General features: G+C 39.9%; 1 protein-coding gene across 3 annotated transcripts in view; it reads right to left on the bottom strand.

Moving 5' to 3' along the window:
- Nucleotides 1-1,113: 1,113 nt before the first annotated feature.
- The window catches only part of CDH18 (cadherin 18), a 454,121-nt gene continuing 429,387 nt past the window's right edge, over nucleotides 1,114-25,847 (bottom strand). For all 3 annotated transcript variants that reach the window (XM_073332279.2, XM_073332277.2, XM_073332280.2), the window contains 2 exons: nucleotides 8,247-8,498; nucleotides 1,114-6,280 (listed from right to left, as the gene is read on the bottom strand). In XM_073332279.2, the coding sequence (XP_073188380.1) occupies nucleotides 5,790-6,280; nucleotides 8,247-8,498 (743 nt within the window). In that variant the 3' untranslated portion in view covers nucleotides 1,114-5,789. The remainder of the gene's footprint in view (nucleotides 6,281-8,246; nucleotides 8,499-25,847) is intronic.

Here is a 25,847-nt window from a genome sequence, read left to right as displayed (position 1 = left end):
ATGTGAAGTGCCTTTAAATGGTTATATTTCATCAGCGCATACAATATATGGGGTTACATGCAAATATCCCACTGTGTTTCAGGAGTGATGAGGAATGCAATAACCCATCACCATGGCAAACGGCATAGTTTATTTGAAAAATACGAATAAAAGATTTGATCCCTTTTGTTTATTCAAAGAAAAATGTAACAATCTCTAATGGTAACACTTGCTAAGGAGGTATTTGTAACCTAATTCAATATAATATTATACTTTTGACATTTCTCTTTTGTTAAAAAAATATATATATATTTGGTGACTTTGGAAAAGTAAGAATATCCTAATACTTGCAATGCTGCTTTTAATGTTCCTCAGAATGCATTGTGCTCTTTTATATGAATGGCAAGTACAAGATCCCGAGTACACTGCAATCCCAAAACAATTACCTTATGCAGCACAATTTGCTATTCTCCTCTAGATTTTTAAAGTTTCCTTCATTATTCTTTCGTATGACAGTGTATAGAGGAGTTTACAGGACACAGTTAACTCCAATGTGGTTGACATTAAAATTTTGTAAAATGAGGTTTTACAAAGCCTAAGACCAACAGAAACATTGCATTTTTTAAAAAGTACCAATAGAAATAGTTGTTACAGCAATGAGTATTATCCTGCGGTATTTGCAATTCAAACATAGCAGCAACTTCAAATCTGAAAGCAAAATGGATTACAATGATTGACATGTTCCAAGCTGAAAGCAAGGCTAAAAATAAACAAAGTACATTAGAGAGTGGAAACTATTTTGGACTTTTAATTGTTTTTTTTTTTTCAGTTTAAAACATCCAAGGTGTTAATAGTAGCACCGATAAAGAAACTGATCTGTTGCCAAATCCAACAACAATATGCAGGGTTGGAGTTTGACTCGCTGGAGCCCAGGGCAGAAACTAAGGAGTGGGCCCCAACTATGCTCAAGCTGAAGCTCAAGCCCTGCTGCCCAGGGCTGAAGACTGAGCCACTTGTTGTTGCCGCTCACCCCTACCCTGCAAACTTTCCTCCCCACCCCCTGAAGAGGCATACCCCACACTTTCAAAACCTCTGCTTCAGTGTAATTCTCCCCCCCACCCCCACCGTACTTTTAGAGATTAAATTATTGTAATATTCGCATTACATTTACCCACAGTAACTCTGTAAAGATGATGTAACTTAGCTTCGTGAGGCTCCCTATAGTGTGGGGCTCTGGGCAATTGCCCTGTTTCCTACCCCCTAATACCGGCCATGCCAATGAGTCTATGATAATCTTTCCATTGACTTCAATAGGCAATGGATGAAGCTCTGTGATTTTTAACCTGGCAGGGCACTTTTAGATTCTATTCTTTACCCCTGTATGTGCGCTGTTCATTTTCCCAGATTATAAACCATGCTTACAACATGCTGAGTGCCCTCACCCAGCACCTTGCAAACAAAAAAGACCTGTTTGAATTAATATGATTAATTAGTTGGATGTAAATATCAGACAGCTTTTGCAGAAATAATTAGAAAGCCTTAAGTAACCCCTGTAATATGGCACTTAACTATTATTATAGCCATATAGCTTTATTCTGATTCAGGATCATCCAGCTTTAGTAAAAGTTGAGCACATTCCAGTGCTTAAGCTGGCAGAGCTGCAATAGAATTAATGTTTGGGCTCAGAGTAAATTGTTTAAAAACATGACTAATACAAGAGATCCAAGAAAGTTTTAAGTGACGTCTGTAGAATCAGACTCAACCACAACTAGAAAAGATTTCAACACAATATTTTCACTCTATGTAACCTTTGCTTAAATCAATAGTGTGACAAAATGATCATGGCTTCTTTGACACAGAGAGTTAGCTTTTTCTTTCAGTTTAATCATGTTAACACAGAAAGCATCAAGTATAGTTGTAGTTTGTTCCTGGGACAAGAAAATCAAGGGTAAAATGGAAAGGTAACAAGGGGAAATCTGGCAAACCTATTTGATCTCCACCTTGAGATCCTTCTCTGTGTCTCTGAAGATTTGGTATTCTGCTCTTTGTCATGCAAACAACACAGCACTGTGATGTTTATTTGAGTAAACGACAGTAAGCATAGCATGCAGACTTATAATGATATAAAAGCACATTTGGAGATCATAGTTGCTAGGAGATATGAAACAACGCACAGAAGCATCAGTGAAGCCGAGTCTCAATAACCCCACAGCAGAATTTGCACTTTAAACACCTCAGAATTCCACACATCCTGTGTACAGTATATGTGCAGCATAGCAGCAATGGTACATGGAACATTACAAATGGTCAAACAGGGATTTCTCGTCTTCTGAAAGGTGACCCCCTACTCTCAATGTCAGAATATGAGCATTAGGAAAGTCCATCTGCCTGTGTCACTACGCTTCACTTTTATTTGGCTTTAAACCTTCATGTATCTATGACGCAATTCATACAAAAGTATCCTATCAAATATTACACAACTCAAACGGCAAGTCATTTCTCCTCTTTGGGGGCAGAGGGGAAGGTTTTTGCAGATTAAACTGCCCTAGATTCCATGTCTCAAACCTGTAATATAATAATGAAGCAGGTGTAATATATTAGGAAACATGGGTACTATAGCTTTTGAAAGCTTTTGTCTTTCCTTACCCTAGTTTCCTTACCCTAGCACTCTGTTTCCTTACCCTAGCACGCTGTTGGTGCTATACAAATAATACAGATGGTGTCATAAACTGATAGTCATTTAAATCGGCAAGAAACGCCTCCAGATCATTTATTGCACCACTGAATAAATTATGGCTTCAGTTCAGGAACGCACGTAAGCATGTGCTCCATGGGCACAGCATGTGCTTAACTCCCACTGAAATCACTTTATATTAAGCACATATTTCAATATTGTCCTGAACAGGGATGTCAGCTTGAATAAGATCCTATGAAGACTTCTCTTCTGAGACATCCTGCACTGGGCACAAATTGAGACAGGATGCCGGACTAAATAGACCCAGGGCCGGCTCTAGGCACCAGCAAACCAAGCACGTGCTTGGGCCACACTTTTCAAGGGGCGGCATTCCGTCCCCCTCTCCCCTTTTTTGCTTCGGCGGCACTCGGCCCCCCACTTTCTTTTTTGCTTTGGTGGCACTCCACTTGGGGCGGCAAAAAACCTAGAGCCGGCCCTGAATCGCCCTCACATTGCAACTAAAGTAGACCAATTTTTTTTCAAATCGCATTGAAATTTTGAATTTCAAAATAAAAAAAGATACAGAAAATTTGCTCTTGTAATTTTTTTCCACTTTTCCTCCCAAACAGGTCTTGTTACAACTGCTGTGCTTTTATATACTCCTGTTGTGTTCAAATTCATTTTAGCACATCAACATTTTAAAAAATATATTACTTGTGCTTGGGGATAGGAGGTGATGAGAAAGTGGCTAACAGAAGCTTGTGAGAAGTGCTGCGGCAAATAGCTTAAAGGAGTTTTCAATGTTTGTCTCAAAGTGTCAAGGTGAGTGAGGTAATATCTTTTATCGGGCCAACTTCTGTTGGTGAGAGAGACAAGCTTTCAAACTGACACAGAGCTCTTCATCAGTTCTCTTTCAAAATGCGTGAGCTTCCTGCCCATTTGCCCAGTAGGCCTTGTAAACTTGAAAGCACTCTTCAATAATGTCATGAGGGGCTGGCAAAAAAAATTCAAGAAATCGAAAGTAATGTTAAGTGTGAGCTGATGATTAGGGTCCCATTTGTTTCTGGCCCTTGTTCAGGTGTGTTGTGGGGAAGGAAGGTCCTAAGGAGCCTTCTGATTGCCTTATGTGGCTCATGTAAAGGCCATATACAACGGAGGTCCTTGCTTGGTGGGAAAGTCTAGAAGTGCTTCCGTCTCTACTCACCAGAGGGCATACAGCAGCCCAAAGGCGCAGGGAAGGGTGGGAAGAAGGTGGGATTATGGTTTTTCCACCCCTCCACAACTACCTGCAGAACAGGACTGTTGTAGAGTAGCATAGCAGCAGCCAGTCTTCCCCTGTGCAATAGGGAGCTTGGGACAGGGGTACCAGAATGGGGTGGGAAGCGGTGGTGCAGAAGCAGGGTCTCAGGGGAAGAGGAGGTGCAGGGCCAGGGTCTTGGCAGAAGGGGCAGTGTGTGGGTGGGGGCTTGGGGTAGAGGGGTGGTGCAAGGGCGGTGCAGGGGGCAGCGTGGCATTGGGGGCGGGCCCACATTTCGGGTGTCTATGGCCCCCCACTTTTAGGGCGCTTCCGCCACTCCTATCTTGGGGAGGAATTCCATCTTTTTGAGCTCCACCAGGGTCTATGCAGCTCCACACTGCTCCTAGCTCTGGGCTGTACCTTAAAGGTCATTAATCATGATCATGGTCCTTTTATAGTCTGAGTGTGAGAAAGATGAAGAGCAGAAGAAACTTACTTTAAAAACACTAGCCATCAAAAAACTGTGGGAGGTTGGATTAAGTGTTAAAATGCTGAAAAAGCAAATTCCACAATGATAAACAATTAGAAATTGAATATCTTGATTTACTCAACTTACATGTACCCCAGTAATGGAATTTCTACATTACAATTTTTTTCCACCTCCACTGATTTTAATAGATTTGTGTACCCGCCAGATCTTAAATTAGTCAAAAACTTTGCTGTGCTTGGAGGGAGATACTTCTAAGATCCTTCAGCATTTTGGGCAATAATAATTAATGTAACTATCATTAAAAAAACACAGGAACATTGTCTTAAACTCCTTGCTGTCTCAGTTTCCACATTCAGATAACATCATACCAGCAGGTCTATTTTTCTTTGGGTAACACATGCAAAATAAACATGGCATAGGAGAGTCCTCGCATCACAAATTGACCATTGGAGCCCCAGACACAGAGGAATGTAAGCCTAGTTAGCTTCATTCACTGACCCCCAAGGATGCACAGTGACCCAAACTACTGCATAGGTTAAAATGTACTGTGCGGTTCTTTTTATTGAGAAAGTCTATGTCTCATCTGCTTCACTGCATAGAGAATATTTTATACCATTCCATTTAGATGAACAAGGTCCCTGTGGAACGGTTAAAAAAAAAGAAACAGAGAATGGAAGCAACAGCTTCTACATCACTCAATAACAGTGCAGGGCTTGTGACTATGGGCTGCATGCATATTTGTGCAGGCAGCCAGTTACCCCTATCTCCATTGGTTTGTTATCGAGGAATAGACTGAGGGAGGGCACAACGAAACTACATACCTGCACTGCAGCCTGATGTTTCAATAAGATTCAATGTGTTACTAATAGGGGCCCACCAAAGGGCCATTTGAGTGGATAATTCCAACGTATCCCTTCTGTAAAGGAATGGATTGCTGGCATTTATCACAGCAGTAACGATCCCCATTGGTTATCTCAGTTTGGGATCCCAAGCCTAGTGCAGAGCTAGAAATGCAATGTCACAACTACCTGCATAAGCTCTCCAGTGAACAATCCTCACCACAGGCACCACCATAGACTTACTGTTTTTCTGGCATGTTTAAATATATTGCAATAAAAATGTCATTGCTTCATTTATTTTAGGTATTGTTATGGATATGGTATCACAGACTTTATTTAGCAATTAAAAAATATACACAAAGGACAATTGTTTCTTTCTTTTTCTGTATTTTTCAAAATTTGATTTTCTTCCAGTTGAAGAACCCAGTTTCAAATATGAAAAGGGCACTTGTTTCTACAGTAACTGTGTACAACTTGCTCAGTTCCAAGTACTGTATTCATTTATTGTTACCGCTGCTGTGGTTCGCTCCAGTTTGGGAACTAAAACACTTCTTGTTCCAGGAATGGTAACTAAGTTGTTCTTTCTGATTCTATTTCTCCATAGAGTTCAGCTAGCTTCTTAAACTCTGGTCCCCAGTCACCAAGGTAATTATAATCCTGGTCAGAGTGTGTAGTGGCTGAATCCAGAGAGCTGATAGATCCGGCTTCTGATCTATGACCCTCATATGCATATGTTTGTATGGAGTCATAGGGAGGCACACTGGGATCGAGATCTGCCTCTGCCAATCTTTGTCTAATAAATTCATGAACATCTATACTGTTCAGACTTGAAGAAGGCTGGTGCCTAGGTGCGTGCTTCACGTCAGGACGCACATCCCTCCGATACTTCAGCTCCTCAGCAGCTGATGGGTTCCGTAGGGCTGAGATGTCAAATGCTTCAGTGTCCTCCTCTCCACCACCCTCGTCATCATACGTGACAATGTTTTCCCGAACATCCTCCTCGGAAATGATCAGGGGCTCCTTTTTGCTGCGTCTTAATGTAATGAAAAGGACCACAATTGCTAAAGAGAAAATTGCAGGTATTAGGTTAGGTTTACAGGCATTACATATGAAATAAGCAACATATCTCTTACATGGGTCACAAATACGAAATCCCAAATAAAAACGGATCAGACACTTGCGGACTGCTATTTGGATTCTTGCATTATGATGTTTGGCTTCAACGGAGTTATGATTAACTCAGCAGTATGTTTGTATACCCCGTGGCCAATATTTTCAAACCTGGATGCCTAAATTTGGGCATCAAAGAACAGATTTGCAGCTGAAATGGAGCTGGTGTCCAACTGAGCTGTGCCAATTTACATCTGCTGAAAATCCAGCCACTAAAATCCACCAAAGGCAACTAAATAAGGGCATCCTGCTTTTCAGAGGTGCAGAACACCTGCAGCTTGCGCTGACTTCACTGGAAATTGTGGCTACTCAGGACTGGTAACATCAGGCCACTTTTGTTAATACCAAGCTTTAGTTACAACCCTACTCCTCACCATGTCCCTCAACAGCTCCACTACTCAACACATACGTTTCAAATTTCCATTTCCCATTATGGACCCTTGTAACGTTCAGATTGCCTGTGTGTTCCTGTGTGTCATAAAACTGAGCACACATAATGTAAAACACTGGAAGAATATGTAATACACATAAACTAGAGGTTTTTGTGAGTACAGCTAAAGTTTACCTCCCATGCACAGCCCATTGGTGGAAGAACAGGCTCTATTGTCAATAAGGCCCCGATTCTGCAAGTTGTCATATGCAGACAGTCTGCTGTACCCATGTGGAGTCCCACTTAAATCAGTGGGGTTCCCTGTTGGCACAGCAGCCTGCCAGAATATAGCAAGCAGTGCCTATAATGACTAAGAGGGAAATTTCCAATGGCACAAAGGGCAGTTGGGTGTCCAACCCTGATTAAGTATCAATGAGATTGGGGTGCCTGATTCCTGCTTTGAAAATCTTCACTTAATATACGAAAGATGAGATTTTTCAACACTGCATAAGGGATCTGGATGCCCAATTCCTAATAAAATTAATAATCAATTAGCTATCAACTTAAAATCTTCAAGGTTTTGTGTTTTCCTTTTGGAAAAAACAATAACAAAATGCTCTTTCATTTCCATGTCCATGTATTTGCACATATTGTGACTGAAATGTTGATAACATAACTCAAGTGCGTTTCTGTACATTTTAAAGTTATACTCTAAAACCCAGGAAATGGCTGAGAAGCTGTGGTGAAAGGAATCAGTAGAAAGAGCACAGGCTTTGAAGATAAATTCATTGATTTAAGGGATGTACGTGGGTCACAGGACAAATCCCATTGTTTCAAACATTCTCTGTTAGAATGCATAAAAACACATGGATAGTACAATGATGTTTACGTACAACATGTTGTATCTCTGCCAAATGAGAATATTAAGTAATGGGTAAATTAAAATTGGTCTGGGAAAATAGAGAAAATGCATATCCACGGACATTTATCTAATGGAATCATTTTGTCATTTAATATGTCCCCTGCCCCTCTTGATTATGTTGTGCACTGATATCAGCTCATCTCACAGAGGTAATTAGAAAGTGGCTTTTGTACAGTATTAATAGTGCTTCTTACAGAGTAATGCAATTCAAAACTCTTTTCCTCATCTCTCTTCTTTATCATTTTTCCAGCTGTTCTAGTGATGATCCTTGAGTCAATGGCTTTCTGAAACCTTTTCAAATTACCTGGGAAGATCTTCAATGCTAATTACTCTGACCTCTGGACATTTTTTTCTACAGGATGCCAGTTTTTCACCAGTATGCTTTACAGGCATTTTTCCTAATAATTTTAGCAAAACCTATCTATAAAACCACAGCTTTATATTTCTAATTACCTCTTTTCACAAGTAATCCCTGATTCAGAAACGCATGATAGTAAAAGCCGCTACTGCCACGTTCTGAAGGCTAATGAAAGGATATCAGTATTTAACCAAGAGAGTGGCTTACCCAGAAGAATGATGACACAGAGCAGAATTGCAATTAAGGCTCCTGTGCTCAAACCGGCTGAGGAAAGGAAAGCTTCGGCATGGCAGGTCCGAACGCGCCCATCTCTCTCACATGCACAGACCCTGATTGTAAGGGTGCTGCTGCTGCTGAGAGAAGGGATTCCACTATCAGAAATCAAAATCGGGAGGTAGTAGACATCTTGAGTAGTTCGACTGAATCTCCTCCGTCTGGTCAGGATACTGGCTGTGTTATCTATAATCACAAAAAGCAGGACACCCTGGCTTAATGAAGAATAATTATGATTTATTGTTTCTGTCATGCCCAAGGGTGTGAGAGACACCTCAACAAACAGACAGTCCCTGCCTCAAAGGGCTTACATTCTACAATTTAAACATGGCAGGACAAAGGTGTGTGACAGAGGAAAACAACAGGGGGGAGTGTGGTGGGATTAGGCAGGGTTACATAAATATCATGTGCCAGCTTTGCCATTTGCCAGTTCACTTCTTGATGACTTAATTTACTTTGATAAAGTTTTTGGGTCTCATTCTCACTTAAGGACACTTTGTACCATCTGGGTAGTGTATAGGGACCTGAAAGGGGGTGCACATGTAACTTATATCCACTTAAAGTCCCATTTTCCACTACCACAGTTGTGTAAAAGTTCTTTAGCATAAACGAGAATAAGGCCCTTCAATTTAACTGACTGTGTTTCTTATAGGCTTCACAGCAGAAGTGAGTTATCAGGAGAGATCTGAGCGAGGAGAAGAGGGTGGCCAAAAAGCACCAGCTGTGTGACATTCAAGGTGGAGGTGAGAGTTGACAGAGTGAGCTAGGGTAGGGGGCATGGGAAGTTAGAAGGTGACACTCAGCTAAAGGGAGGGAACAGGCAAATGGATTCGAGTCCTAGCAGAACAAAAAAGAGGGGAGAGGAAGTTCATGTTGAATTTCATTACTTAAAAGTTCCTCAGGTCCAGCTGGCATGCTCCGCAGTTAATAATACTAAGGGGTTATTTTAATTTTACATTTATATGATAGTAGCACCCAGAGGCCCTCATTAGGATCAGGACCCCATTGTGCTAGGTCAGGGATTGGCAACCTTTGGCACGCTCCCACCAGCTGCGGTTCGCCACTGCAGGCCAATGGGGGCTGCGGGAAGCGGCGTGGGCCGAGGGATGTACTGGCTGCCGCTTCCCGCAGCCCCTATTGGCCTGCAGCAGTGAACTGTGGCCGGTGGGAGTTGCGATTGGCCAAACCTGTAGATGCTGCAGGTAAACAAAGCAGCCCGGCCTGCCAGCGGATTTCCCTGACCGGCTGCGTGCCAAAGGTTGCCAATCCCAGTGCCAGGGGTTGTGCAAACACATAAGAAGACACTGTTCCTACTCCAAACAGCATGAAATCTTCTAAGAAGTCAAGTGGAAGAGGGAATCGATACATTTTTATATACATATACACATCTACAGAAGTATTTTTTAGTTATTATAAACAAGAGTCACTTATCCCCACCAACATGGTACCAAATCCATCCTTAACTGATTGATTTCTTAAAGACATTGTGAGCAGAGATGAATCCTGAGGAGCAATATGAAAGAGGAGGATAGTGGCCATAGAGATCAGTTCAGGGAGTGTTGCGACGTTTTCAAGAGAAACTTGTAAGTGAGCTGATGAGTCTGGTATCACTGGCAGAGCCGAGGAGATGGGTCATCGTGTATGTGAATATGTATGATCATGGAGATGTATCTCTGTAAGAGTGGAGTGATTAAGGGCAGGGAGGAGAAAACAGGGGGATGATTTTGTAATATTACTGGGAGTCAACAGATGATACTGTTACATAGATAGCCTCACAAGCTTTGTTTAACCAACACTACAGGCAGGAAGATCTTGCACACACATGTGTTGGGGCAGTTCTTTTTTGGAAGTGGCTTTCACATCACTATTAAAGTCTGTTCACTGCCTGACTCTTTCTGATTGGAATATTTTTGTTTAGGTGTTGAGCTGCTGCGTACAGGACATACTGAAGCAAACATATATATATGGTCTCAGAAGCTCAGTGGGTGCTGAAGAATGCTAAGAAAGAACAACTGACCAAGATTATGGTGTGCTGAAGTCCATCCAGTTAGGATGAACTGAGGAAAGTATGAATTTTTCCTGAGGAATGGAGGAAATTGAAGCAGGAAAGAGCATACATATTGTTAAGAGTCCTGTTAAAGGGCCTGAACAGCTGGGTTGGCTTAGTGATGCTTCAAGACTCTGCTAACAATGCTTTGGGAAAGGGGCACACCAAGAGAACTAGGTAGATGTCACTGAAAAAGGGATACAGGTGCAGGAATATAGATAGAATGGCACGTTCCAGCCCACATGGCTAGTTGTTTTCCATGGTGGGGAGGGGTCATGAGTATGGCTAGGTTGGGTAGGTATTACTTACTTGGTTTTGATTCAATAAGCCAGCCCTTTCTCTATCAAGCTCTTTGTGCCAACACTTTAAACATTGATCTCATCTGTCTCTCTATCCTAACATTTCACCCATGCCTGCAGCAAGATCTATGTACGTATGTGACCCCCATCACCATGGGACTGGAATACTTGGCAATCATTAATGGATTTCATTCTCAACACCCTGTGAGGTAGATATTATCCCATTTTTACATGTGGGTAACTGAGGCAAAGGGTAGATTAATTGACATACCCAAGATCACACAGGAAGTCTGTGACTGAGCCAGGAACTGAATGTGTTTCCCACGTCCCAGTCCAGTGGACTGTTCACTGTGCTTATTGGTGCTTTCTTAGATGACTTAGCTAAATACATTTATCTTTGTCTCCATTTCCACTGGTTGCAATATATAAAACTGCCTCTTAAATCTCCTTCCGCACTTAAAGGTCAAGGTGCCACTTTTGTGGGTTTTGCTCTGAGGCAGGCTGGCTGCCCAGCAGAATTCCTCCCACTCTTTTGGTGGTATGATGCCTGCCTGCTTTGTTGCCCATAAATCCATGATCAGGCCCCATGTATAAAAACACAAATAGATGATTCTTTTGAAGTCATTAACACCCACTGACAGTATGTTCCTACAAAACAGCCTGAGAGTGGGGAAATAATATTTATAATGATACAATCTATCCCCTCTGTTACTGAGGTGCTAGGGTGTTGCACACTTAAAATAAACTGAAAGAAAACCCCTCAGCAATAAATAAAACGGTGTCAAATAGTCTGCAAGAAAACCCCAACAGAAGTACTACACAAGAAACACAGCAAATCTGTACAGCTGCTTTTGATTTTGTGACACAGACCTTATTCCAAAATACACCTAAAAGTGTATGCAATACAAAAAGATTTGTTTTAAGACATCTCCAAATAAGCTGATAAAATTTTAGTTTTTACCATGCATTGTCTGGGGAGGTAGCCTTAATGAGACTCTGCAGCTATGACATTTTATTAAAAAAATCAAGATCCCTCCACTAATATTCACTGTTTCACCATTAAAGTACATGCTATTTCCACCTTATTTTGCAGCACCCCTCATTTTGTGTTACAATTGTGTCACTTGATTGAAAAGATCAAATTAAATGTCACTGGGATTCAGATTACATGTATTATATTCAGAGACCTCTTCCCCAAAGCTGGGTGAGTACTGGCCTGCAGATTCTATTCACAGACTGTGCCATGGAAAGAGGTTCATCGAGTTCACAGGTCCACAGGTTTTACAGGCCTCTGCCAATTTAATTTAAAAAGAATTGGAAGATTCGTAAGGCTTATTTGACAAGAGGTTGGAAGAGCTTGTTCTTTGATACATGTATGACATTTTACATTTACTAAAATGTTTTTCACAAACAATTTCAGTTCTTTTATTCTAGCATACGGATGGGGCGATGGGCTATCATGATGCTGAATTGGCTACAAAAGACCATAATATTGACCTTGCCACTCATTAAACAGTGGGGGGCTGTTGTCTGGCTTGTTGGAAAAGAAGTGTGCCCCCTTTAAGGGCTAGAAAGCCAAGAAGTGACTTCTGACTGCAGCAGCAGACCGGGGCAGCATGGAGTCTCTGACCTGTTATCCACAGGTGACCATAAGAGAGGGGAGACTATATAGATTCATGCTGGTGCAGAAAAAGCCTTCTTTTACCTGGACCAGTGGAACAGCACCCATCCTACCACCCATGAAAGTGGTAAAATACCAGGTTTTGTCAGGTTCTGCTGTGGGCATTGCACTAGTTGCTCCTTTCTTGGGGCAAGGGAAAAGGGGCTGGGAAGAAATTTTTCCCTCACCACCAGATTGGCAAAGGCAAAGTGTTTTTGTATTATTTTTTCCTTCCTTACAGCAGGTTCAGGAGGGCTTAGTTGGGCGAACATGAGAGAGGAATTAGACTATGATGTCGCAACTCATTATGTAAAAGTGGTGAGGCTGTCCAGTGCAAGTATGCCTTAGGGAAGGGATACAATGATCAGACAAAATGGATTGGTAAAGGAGGTATGCTTTAAAGGAGCAAAAACAGAGATATGGACTGAATTCCCATTGATTTCAGTTCCCAAAATTGCCACTGACTTCAGTGGGGCCAGGACTTTACACACTGTCATTGTTCATCTAATAACTCTGCCCATATCTCGGATAATTCAAGTTAACTTGTTCTGACCTTAACACCAAGAACAAGATCTTTAGTAATTTTCATACCCAAAAGTACAATGTTATACAATAATGTTTTATTTAATATGGCAAAATTCCCATTGCCTTCAATGAGGCCAGGATTTCACTCCATGTGTTTTTGTAGTGCAAATCTGCAAACCACTCCAAGAGCTAGATTTGCAATATGTGAAGGAGGATCATTGTACCAAAGAGCCAACAAATTTGACATTTTAAGAACATATATCTTCCAGAATGCAATGTCAGGCCTTAAAAATCCAACTGAATTGCATTCTATCAACCAGAATTTTGATGAAACAGCATAACCAAAATGTAGGCAAATACTTTAATTTGCAACATGACTTTTTAAAAAGTGCCATATCCTGACTGGCACTGGGCTCCTGGAATTGCAATGAAGTCAATGGGAGTTGCAGGTACTCGGCACATCTCAGCAATTTTGTAATAGAATGGTCAACAGTAGGAATGGTTTGATTTCAAGTTGTAAGAAAAATGGGGTGAGAAAACAACACCACAAAGTTATCTAGACAATATAATAAAGTAAAAATATCAAGAATATATTTAAGGGCTAAAGCTTGTAGTGCAATTCCATTTTCGTGACAAGTAACACCGTATCCATCAACTGAGCATCAACAGTTGCATCAGTCATGAGGCTCATCCCAATACAAGTCATCCTCAGATCTTCTACAGCTAATCAAACATGTAGTAGCAAGTGCTATTAAGAATACTGATGATGGCCCTTTACTTCTTTTTGGTGATGTATTATTTTTCTGTTGTGATGGTGTCTACAGGCCCCAACATATAAGCTCAGTTACTCTGTGTAAATTTAGACAGAATAAGAAGTTCCTACAGTATTTGCCCATGTAAATCTGCCTGGGATGACATCCAGAAGAGGCCCAGTCTTTAAATCTGGGCAGGAAAGCATAACCTCCTCCTTTCTTCCCCTGACATAAATCTAACCTAGAGTGAGTGATCCAATGATGCAGCTAAAACAGCAGTGACAAAAATGCAGTCTGTTAAGAAAAAAAGCCAAACACATCAGAGACCTAATACGAGAGCAAAAAGTGAACCATCCTGAGCAGAAAGGGTTTAAAGTCACACAAAAAACACGAGTAGCAACCAAGTAATGATGAAAGAATTTAAGCATGGAAGCTTATTGGCAAAGCTGTGAAGAAAAGAACATTGAAACATGAGGTCTGATATGAAATAAGGCAGCAGATAACTGCAGACAGGGGGAAATCCAAACTGAAAAAGCACAAAGATGTCAAAAGAAAAAAAAATAGGCAAGGTTGCTACAAGATGAAATAAAAAAGTCATGGACGAAGTTGGCAGACGTAACACTAGAGTGAAGAAATCTTGAAAGAACGAAGTTTAACCCCACCACCCCAATGAGAAGCTGACATTTTTATACTGTATAAAATAAATTAGTAAACACCAAAGAGTTGGAAGAATGCAATGCAACAACATTTTTCACAGTTTTGCATTTTTAACTCTTTTTTAAAAAGATAGTAACCATCAAGAGGCATGGGTTTAAACACAAAAGCAGTTAGAACCAAGGTCTCTAATTTAGAAATGCCCTTGATCATGGTCATTTTGGTACTTTATATTCTTTCTAAAAGTACTTACAGCATGGAATAAGTAGACAAAACCCTAGCTGGAATGTGTCTAAGATCGCTAAGATAGTAAGCAAAATTAGAGCCATGTGTACAAAAAATAAATATTTTTTTCTCCCAGTGGAGGTTTACAGATATAAATACAAGCAAAGGAGGTTGTAAGTATGTGTTGTGGTGGTGGAATAGAAGGTCCAGGGGTATCAGTATGTTCATATATTCTAATGTTCATTATTACTATGGGGGAAACCTTGATAAAGGTAATACCTAGCTGTTATATAGTGCTTTTCTATGGTGGATCTCAAAGTGCTTTACAGAGGAGGTCAGTATCTTTACTCCATGTGGGGAAACTGAGCACAGGAAGGTGAAATGACTTGCCCAAACTCACCACTCAGGTCAGTGATAGTAGCAGAGCTGGTGTTCAGAATCTCATTCTAGTGACTAAATATGAATAAAGTGAATAAATGTACAAAAGTTCAGCCAAACATTTGCTCAATGACTTTTCTTCCTATGCTTTTTATATTTACACTGGGTGACTTTTCTGAGGGAGGAAGAGAAGTTGGAGAAGCCACTGAGAGGGAAACTATGGACTGTGCAACTTATAAGTGGAAAAACTTAACATGAAACAAAAAAATCCCACAAATGTAGAAGGCCAAAGACAGTGGGGTACAAAGAAAGATGCTAATGATCCATTTAAGGGTTATGGGGGAAATAACACAGAGAGTTTCTTCTGACAAAGGAAAAGAGACAAGAAGACAGATATACTGGAACAGAAGCAGTAACCTTAGGATGATGAAAACTGTACAGGTTGGTTCACCAGGCCAGAAGTGAACCAGCCTTTGTAAATAGGCTAGATGGTTCATGTTCAATGACCTATCTATACTTGTTCCATAATAAAAAATACTTTGTACATTCCAGTAAGGCCCTTGACACCTTTACAAAGCTGCACCCTTACTTCCTGAAAAGATCTAAAGTCAGAAGGTGGGTCTCAAGGCTTGCAGGGGATAAGAGGATTGGCTGCTAAGGGGCTAACTTAGAGGGGGAGGGAAATTTGTCTAGTTTTGTAGCTGTACAAATAACAGTAGTTCATGATAACTGAACTTGTATACACACGAGCTACGCTTTGGAAATACACGGAAGCTAGAACCCAAGACTCTGCTCAAGTGGGTATGAGGTTCAGTGTGGAATATTCCCCACAGCTCTAAGCAATCTTTCTTTACACTTTGGAATTGTAGACTATGAATCCAGACTATCCTGCACTCAAGGCCATTATCACAATCCTCTTTGTTTCCAAAGTGCTGTTCATCTCTGATTTATATTTTGTTCCCACCCTGAGAAATGCAATGCAGGAATAGGGAAAATATCAAAGAAGCTAAGAACTGGTGCGAGTTCTGGGGAAGGTGAAAGTAGGAGCACTTTGTGGACTACTAATTTATGTATTATACACAAATTGAGAATTCTATTGACACACTACAGGCAAGCACAAGAGAAATGGAAGTCAAAAACAAAATAAAAATCCATTTGTTGCTTTAGGCATATTTTAATTTGTTGCTCTACTCTGCTTATGTCAGCAGCTGAACTTTTAGAAGTTCTCTGAGATATTGTGACTAATTAAAAATAAACAGAATTATCAAAGAGACAATGTTTGCATTGGTAATATTCCTAAAGTGATAGCTGCCAATTTCTTTTTTTAATATATATTTTATATATTACAATATATAAATAATAGTTGCAAATACAACAAATATACCAAAATACTAGATTCAATATAATACACCAAGTAAATAAAGAGGGTTAGAATAAAGGAAGTCAAGGGGAAGCAACATATTTATCCTCAGAGTCTACATTAATCATAGACCTCTAAAAAGTCAGCTCAAATTGCTATGTATATTTTGGATATTTTCTTTCTGCAGAATGCCAGTCATTTGTTAGCTGCAAGGTCAGCCATATCACTGGCCCAGGCATACATATTTGGTGAAGATCAACTTTTCAATTTTATCACGATTAATTTTTTAGTGACCAAAGCTGACATTGGAATCACACCATTTTGTTACCAGGTAATCTGCAGGTATCAGAAATATATCCAAGAATGAAATTTAAGGGAGAGGGCTCCAACTTAGCATCCAATATCAAAGTGATCCTTTGACCTACTGCATACCAGAAATTCTTGACACAGGACACTCCCAAAACATATGCACTAACCTACCAAGAGAGTTACATTTCCTACATCAGTCAGCATTCATGAGGCCCATTATCATTAGCCTTTGTGGAGACCACTGTATATATATAATTTTTTTTTTTTCGGTGAATAAGCCATAGTCTCAGGTCTACAGTTGCTTTTATTTTTGTTAACATTAGATGCAATTGTATTCCATTGGGTAACAGATAGTTGTGTATCCAAATCTCTCTTGCAAGCAACTCTCCAATTATCAGTCTTTGGCAGAATTTTTTGGGACAGAAAACTGTAAAAGGATACCGCTGGCCAAGTAAATCCAGTAAGTTTCCTCCAAAGTAATAAAAATTCTGGAGTTCCCAGTGCATCCAGTCCAAACACATTCATTAGTAAATGCTTTAATTGGAGATGTTTCCATGCTCAGGGGCAGGGCAAGCCAAATTGTTGCTGAAAATCTACAAATACTTTAACTTTTTCATTGCCTATTAGCTGCGAAACAATCATAATTCCTGTCTCCATCAATCCACCCCAGTCAAGGTTTTGCCACTGATTTTAAAAATAGGATTGCTCTATGGGATTGCTTCTTTATGGAAGAATGCATGGAAGAAGAACTTTCTAGCCAAGTATGACTAAAGCTTGCTTCACAGCTGTTATTGTGGAAACGTTGGAGTCTTCAAATCCATAATAATTCAATTCTACAGTGTCTGAAATAGGGAGAGGATATACCAATTCTCATACAATCATAGAAGACTGAACACTTTTTGCAGCCATAGCTAACAGCCACAAAGATACCTGACTTAATAAAAAGGAGATATCATAATTTTCAAAGTTGGAAAAGCCAAACTCTCCCAGAGGGAGGGGGAGCTGTTCAGAATTAGTCTAGGTTTCTTACCTGCATCCTAAAGGAACATTCTGAAAATATTATTGAATTTCTTAAAATAATTTTGAGGAATAGAACTAGGGAGACCCCTCAGAAGATATGAAATTCTGGGAAGGACAGACATTTTCAGTATATTAATTTTACCCAACAAACTGAGGGGTTAAGGAGTTCCATCTCCCCAAATGGTTAGGTACTTGGGCAATTGTTGGCTTTCTCTATATCTTAGGAATGTCCTGAATATTCTGTTTTTGTATAATCAGTATTCCTATACATTTTATGTAAAACGATTGACACTGACAAGTTCTGATTTAAGAAAAGACCTTTGTGAGCATAGTTGTTAATGCCTAAGATTTCTGATTTACTCCAATTAATTTTATATCCTGAGAGGTGTCCAAACTTTTAAACAGTTGGGTTAGAAGGTTAGGAATCGTAACTTTGGGCTTAGATACAAATACAAGAGCATCATCCGCATAGAACATAATGTTGGACTCTGTTATCCCCCACCCTGATATCATAAATATATTGATTTGGTTAGATAGCAATGGCTACAACTTCTAGATCTAAATCAAACAGAAGAGGAGAAAGGGGACAGCCCTGCCTCATTCGTCTGTGTAACAGAAATGGGGCAGAAATAATTCCTTTGGTCACTACCCTGAAAGTCAGGTTAGAGTACAAAAGTTTAATCCAAGCAAATAAATTGCTTACCAAATCCAAATTTTGCTAACACATGAAAAAGATAATCACAGGCTATGTGATTAAAGGCCTTTTTTAGCATCGAAATAAACAAGAGCTAAGGGTTCCTTAGTATCTCCTGAAGCAGCAATAATATCAGTCAGATGACACAAATTATCTGAGCTTTGTCTATTATGAAGGAAGCCTACCTGATTTATGTGTATAATGTGTGAGAGAAGTTCATCCAATTGCATAGCAAGAGCTTTGACTGAAATCTTAGCATCACAATTTATTGAAGAAAGTGGCCTGTGATTTCTACATAGTCCAAGGTCTTTCCCAGGTTTAGAAATATCTGAAATTACAACATCTCTTAGAGTAGGCAGGAGAGTTTGCTCATTCTTGGCCTCATTGAATATGTTCAATAATCTGAGTGTTAAAGTTACATAGAACTTTTTGTAAAATTAAGTTGAGAACCCAGCAACACCAGGAATCTTTGCAACTTTCATTTCTTTTACAGCTGGCATTAGTTCCGTTATTTCTAAAGGAGCAGCTAAAAGTTGCTTCTGATAATTAGAGATCTGTGGAAGAGACAATACACTAGAAAAGTCATCTAGGGCATCTTTGCCGATTCTCTTTTCAGCTAAATATAGTTTTGAATAAAACTGCTGAAATTCTTCATTAATATCTGTGTTTTATATAATGTATTGCTCCTATCATGAATAACACCCATCTTATTTCTGTTAGCCTTTTGCTTAAATCTATATGCCAATAGCTTGCTATCTTTCTTGCCAGATTCCCAGCAGTTTTGCTTCAAACAGAAGAAAGCAAACTCAGCCTTTTGGGACAGAAATTTGTTGATTTTGTATTTTAGATGAATGAGAGTTCTGAGTTCCTTTAGGAAGGGGGCAGATGCAGTCTACATCCAAGACCTTAATTTCCTTTGAAAGGGCATCAATTCCATGTTCTCTTCATTTCTTTTTAAAGGAGGCATAAGAGATGATACAGTCTCTGACGAAAGCTTTAAAGGCTTCCCAAAGTGTGTCAGGTGATGAAGCAGTGGGGCATTGGTATTAAAAAAATGTTAACTCCTGCTGGATAGAGTTACCAAATGATGTATCAAACAGAAGAGATGTGTTTAATCTCCACATTTTAGTTGGGGGGTACATAACATGGGGACCTCAAAGACATATATAGATAAGCATGGTCAGATATAGTAATAGTACCAGTGACAGAATTGGTCAAGTTTTGTGAAAGTAGGAAATAGTCCAAACTAAAATGTGTTGAATGAGCTGCAGGAAACAAAACAAAACAAAAAACACCCCAAACCTATAGGCTCTGGCTGTAGGAATACCAGATCTCCACACATTTTGTCATTCTAAGTTAGCTATGTATGTTTTTTATATGGAAATGGAGAAGATTTATCAAGGATTAGATCTAGAATTTTGTTAAAATCAACAGCTATAATAAGGGTATGGTGGCCTTATACTATACTATACTATGGCATTTATACTCAGAAAACGTTTATGAAAAAAATTGGGATCATCCAGGTTTGGCCTGTAAAGGTTGCAAAAGAGGATTATAAAACTGCCAATTTCAATCTTAAGGACAGTGAATCCACCCTCATTGTCAGACCCTGTGATCAAAATATTAACATTAAATTTTTATGTATTAGTACAGCAACACCCCTCACTTTAGAATTAAAGCAACTAGAAACTGAGAGGCCTATCCAATCTCTCTTCAGTTTATAAGCTTCAAGTTCTGTCAGACGCATCTTGTGGAGCATGTCAATGTTCTCTTTTTTCAGTACTGAATTACTTTTTTTTCTTTCAGTGGGGTTATTAAATTCTTTTATATTCCAGGAGATGCTTTAAATTATTGGAGCCATCATTGTTAAGATATACTGGATAAAATATAAAGTCGTTTTGTGAATAAATGAGAAATTGCAGATGTTCCTAAGTACCATACAGCTCTTTCATATCTTAGCAACTAAAGCTATATAATCTAGGCAGAGGGTGTCACTTCCCAGTACATATTCCATAGGCATGGGAAGGAAATTCCCAGCATGGAAGAGTGATGAGAGGGAGGCAGAAAGAGGAATTAAATAAGCAAATAAACAAAATATAAAAAGATACGGGAGAGAGAAATACACACAAGTATCATACAATCCAAAAGAAGAATTTGTTTAAACTGTCCAAAAATACACACTTGACAACCAGAGGAGGTGGTTGGATCAGGTGAAATTTTGAGATTCTCACAACCCCTGGGCCCCAAACATTAAAATTATAGTAACTGTCTGCTAGCAACAGAACCTTGACACATTTGTCGATAAGAAAGCACCATCTAATAAAGCTACTACAAAAATATAATTACTGATCAAATGATTGATTTTACATTGATCCTCTTTTTGAACAAGTTAAGGCAATAGGAAGTAAATTGATGATAACCTTTCAACACTTCAGCCCCAGTGAGAGAGAAATAAAGGAAAAGAAAAGAAACATACATATCAATATCTATGAGCGCACATCAACCTCTTTAGAGGGGCCATATCAGATCTCAGAGAGCCATACATTAATCCCATACAGTCAGATCATTCCATAGATGTCTCTTCTTGTGAGGAAAGAGTGCAGAATTTGAGGCAATTTTTCTGCCTCCTAAGAGGAACTGAATGATACTGTCCCCTCATCATTCTTAATATGGAGCATTGCCAAATAAAATATTTCTAGTTTATCTTCCTGGCCAACTGTTTTGCTTGGTTAAAACACTGCCCTCATTGCAACCACATCACAGGAATAATCTCAAAAGAGCTGTATTTTAATTGCTGTTTCTCTCCATACCAGCTCCTTTTTTCCCCCTCTGGATTTCTGCAGTATAACTCCCGTAGTGGTAAACTTCAGGAACTGTACAATCACTAGTCTAGGCTGATTTCCTGGAGCTGGCTAAGAAGCAAGAGCTCATTGTGCCCATTCTATGCCAAAACCAGAAGATCCAACAACTTAGTTATCAGTTTAAGGACAAATTCAGAGGGTTTACCTTTCTCTAGTCCTTTAGGAAAAAACACAATCCTCATGTTACATCATTGTGAGTGGCTTTCTAGATCAATTAGCTTGGTCTTAACAGTCTTGATGTCATTACAGTTCTTCATAACCTGCAATTTGTTCTCTTTGAAATCATTTTCCACATCAGAAATTGTGTGTTGTGCTTCACCCATCTGGATTGAGCTTGTAGCACACTCTGAATCTCAGTCGTGGCGGTCTGTAGGGTCAAAACTGTAAATTTAATTTCACCAGTATCTACGGTTGCCTGCAGTAGTACCACCCAATTGTGCTGCCTCAGGCTCGGGCATGTTTCTGTTTGTAGAAGTGGGGAGGCAGGTCTCGTCTGTTTTGTTTTGTTTTCCCTGTGTTTTTGGATTCAGAGAGGAAGACGCAGAACTAAAGGGCATCTTGCGGGCTTCCATAGTTGGAAGCAATATTTCTCTGGGTTGGATGGTGAGTTTCAGGGGACGGATATTTGGCGATTCCCCATTGGCTACTTTAGAGCTCAAGAAACCTGCATCCACCTCAGTCACAGTGCCTCTGGTGTCCAAGCTTTGAATTTCTGAGTTTTAATTTGTTTACGTAGGACTATATTCTTGGGCATTTCCATTTCATTTCTTCACTGATAACACTGGGACAAACATTTATTTCTGGTTAGTTTCAAATTTACTGTCACGGGGCTGGTCTGCCACTCCAGTAGCGATGGCACGATGTGTGGCCACAGTGCAGTTCAGAGTTTGGGCTTAGGGCTCAGGAATTCGTTTCTCAGCTAGCAGGGATTGTGAGTTGCAGATGGGGGCGGGGGGGGAGGGGGAGCGGAGTGCACCCACTCAAACAAAGGGATAAAGAGCCTTTGTGTCACTCTTTAGCATCCCCTCTGGTCAGTTCAGGAGCAGAGAGGGATCTAGCTTTTTTTTCATTTAAGAAATGTTTTGGCCAGAGAGAGGAGGAAAATAGCAGAGATCTTCACAGCTCTGAGAAGTGTTTAGCTGGAAGAGTTCCCTCCCCCTCACCATGGAAAAACTCCTGATATCTGATACACTCCTTCTCTAAATTCTCTGCGTGGCTCATAAGTTGCCATCCCTTCTCCTTCCCTTTGCACTTGCAGCAGATTTCCTCTTTATTTATGTTTTTCAGTTGTGTGATAATATCTGAGCAAGACAGTATACATCCTGTTGATGCCCCAAGTGCTCTGGGGTTCAGTCTTACAGTTATCATAATTAGTGCTAATGCTGTTCTCCTTTCCCAGATATCTTAACATTTTCTCCCTTCCTGCTAATTCAGCAAAAATATGTTCTTTAAAGGTCCACATTTCATGAAATATGCAGAAAGTATTTGTAATAGTTCTATAAGTTGTGCTAGCTTTTGGTTTTCCATCCAGCTCTACAGTAAAAAAGTGATTTCTTCCTGTGCTACTCTACTAAAAATAATATTTATTTCTCTTGTGCCCATTTATTAAGTATTACTGCTACCAGAGCAGCAAAAACATATGTGCGTATGTTACATCTTCTAGTAACATCAATGTGTGCTCTTACAGAATTAATTTTGAAAGTTCAGCTGTTTGATATCAGCAACACCAGCATGAGGAGGTGCCTCTGTACCCTTTTCTTTCTTTTGCCTCCTATGTGCTGATCCCAGCCTTGATCCCAGAGTTATGTGACTTTGCAGTCTGCTCAGCATTGGAGGACAAGTGAACACAATCTCTGGAATAATGGTACAGATATAAGCTCAGTAATCAACAGAACAACATTAATTTATTATTGGAAAAGGATGGCCCAGTGGATAGAGCTTTAGCCTGGAACTTGAGAACCCAGTTCTGTTATGATGTTAGGCCCAGAATGTTAAAAGATATTTAGGCATTTCTTTGCTCAGTGTTACAATACCTAACTGACTTAGGACTCTAAATCTTATCTTAAAAAGTTAGTTTGGAAGTTAGGACCCTATGGGTATGTCTACACTGCACACCCCACCCCACCCCCTGCCCCCCGAGACATTGAGTTTCAGAGCCCAGGTCAATTGACTTGGGCTCAAGGGGATCGAGTTGCAGGGCTAAAAATAGCAGTGCAGACTTTTAGCCCAAGCCCGAATGTCGATGCTGCAATTTTCAGTCCCACAGCCCAAGCCGCACAAGCCTGAGTCTGATGACCCGGGCAGCCGCAGCTGTGCCAGAAATCTTTGATTGCCATGTAGACTTACATTAAGACTAATTGAAAGTCTATGGGACTTCAGCCCCTAAATCACTAAGGTGTTGCAACACATACATAACTTGGTCTCTCTTTGCCTCAGTTCCCCATTTCTAAAACAGGAATAAATGGTATTTCCCTACCTCACAGGAGTCTGGTGAGGGGTAAATACATTACAAATTGTGAGGTGCTCAGGTATTTATCTGGAGGCAGCTCTTCTCCTGCAGCTGCTGTTAAAATATCTTGTTGAAAAAAGAAAGCAAACAAGTTGTAGCTATAGAAAAGGCATGTAACTTTTCCCCCACACATAACTCAAAAATGGCTCACTGGAAAATCTTCAAACTTGTTTTCAATATTGATCCTCAATGACAATTAGTGCACGAGACTGTCTTTACCAAGTTGGAGTTGAACATTTTCTTGGGGTTAAGTCCAATTTCAGACTTTCAGAAGTCACCAGTCTCAGTGGGTTAAAGCTTGGGGAATTTACAAATTATATTGGCACAGCTGACTGAATACGTACATTCTGTGACACCAAAAATTACAGAGAATTTACCAGAGCCATTGGGGCAGCCAGTAGGATTTGTAAGTTTTGTGAGAGAAAAAGTTGTATCTCAAAGAGCTTGAAAATCTTAAAAGTTCCCTGAAACCTGAATGAAGTTCCCTCTAGAGGTTACAGTCTCTTCCAAGTGTCTCAAGGGCAGTATAACTTCTGCTTGCAGGTTATAGCATGAACCAAAATAGGGACGAAGCGATCTATCAATCTAATCCTCTCTCTCTCTCTCTGTATGTGTATGTGTGTGTATATATAAACACACACACACACAGGAAGACTCTGTATGTATGTGTGTGACTATGTCCATACCAACCTAAATATCTGTACAGAGGTCTTGGGCTTTCACCACAACTTGGAGTAGACAGAGCTGGCTGAAAAAACATTCACAAACATTTTCATTGAAATCTTTTTTTTTTTTTTTTTCAAAAATGTCAAGCATTCTGCAAACTGGTCAAGAAACCGTGCAAGCTTTTTGCAAAAAAAAAAAAATATTGTTGATGTTTTGAAAATTTAAATTTTGTCAGCCAGCTCTGCATTCTGAAGAGGTTCTTCTCCCCTCCTTTGGCTCCCTGACAGTGTGGTCCTGCAGCAAAGACTTCCCTGGGTGTCACTAACTGTGAAAACTCCCGTAAGGGGCCTTCCTCAGCAGGAAAAGACTCGAGGAACAGTTTATGTAGAATGCATTCATGCTGCCGTCTTTTCTACTGCTGTCTTTGGGGAGCAGGGAATGTCCTTCTTGTTACTGACCCCTTTCCCTTCCCAGACACAGATCCCAAAACCCATGAAGGAACTGAGGCACAGAAAAATCAGGGTATCCGACTGAGCACCTTCTGTATGGGATGAGAAAGATCCATATGCAAGGTTCTTTGTATGCTAGAATTCATGAGGAAAGGATAAGGTTTAAAAAAACATAAAAAGAATTAAGCATATTAATCAACTACACATTAGTGGGAAAAAGAAACCATTTGGGTAGGTACAGAATTCATAATAAAGAGCAGATTCACACTGGCAGACTAAACAAGCAGATTTTAAACTGGGTGAATGGGCAACTGTATTGCAAAAAAATGATAGTAACTATGCTAGACTAAGTAATAACTGCCAAGTTCAGACATTATTGATAAATTAAAAAAAAAAAAACCTACGGAGAATACTTATTTTTTTCTAATAGATTCTATAATGCCCAGTGCTTGCAATATTATGAAGAACAATGTGGGAAGACTAGAGAAGCTCAGAATTCTCCCCCCCCCCCCACCGAAAAATTTGACTTTTTGGCAAATGTTTATAAACCAAAAATTTTCACCTGAAAACTTTCAGATGAAACCCAAAATTTTTGACTCAGAAATGCCACTGCACAGCTTCATGGGAGTTGTAACTCCTGTGCTCCCCTTCTCTATCAGCCAGGCTCTCAGGCTGGACTATATCTACCATGATGTACCTTTGTCTCCTCTCTTGCTGAGCCTGCGTATGAAGAACAGGAATCCCTATGGTGCATTTTGAGCGATGCACTCTGGTTGGGGACCCTGAAGGCACAGAGTAGAATGTGGGCATGAGGGAACCAAACTACAAGTCCTATGAGGAACCACAGTAGGTCTTCCAAAAACAAAACGAAAAACAAAATCTTTCGTGTGTGTGTGGGAGGGGTATTCAATTTTTTGGACAAGAAGTCAAACTTTCCCTCAGAAAGTAGTATATTTTGCAAAAAACAAAACAAAACAAAGCAACATTTTCTTGAAAACCCAGTTTTCCATCAAAAAACATTTGCAGCAGAAAATTTTCAAATAACCAACTCCCAAATAATTGAAAAGCCATTTTTCATTGGTCTTGCTTTCTAGAATTGCAGGATTAAACCATTAAATAAAAATATA

Source organism: Lepidochelys kempii, chromosome 2, assembly GCF_965140285.1.
Source record: "Lepidochelys kempii isolate rLepKem1 chromosome 2, rLepKem1.hap1, whole genome shotgun sequence".
Taxonomy (NCBI): Eukaryota; Metazoa; Chordata; order Testudines; family Cheloniidae; genus Lepidochelys; species Lepidochelys kempii.
The sequence above is the reverse complement of the archived record's forward strand: the minus strand, read 5'-3'. Positions and strand labels throughout refer to the sequence as shown.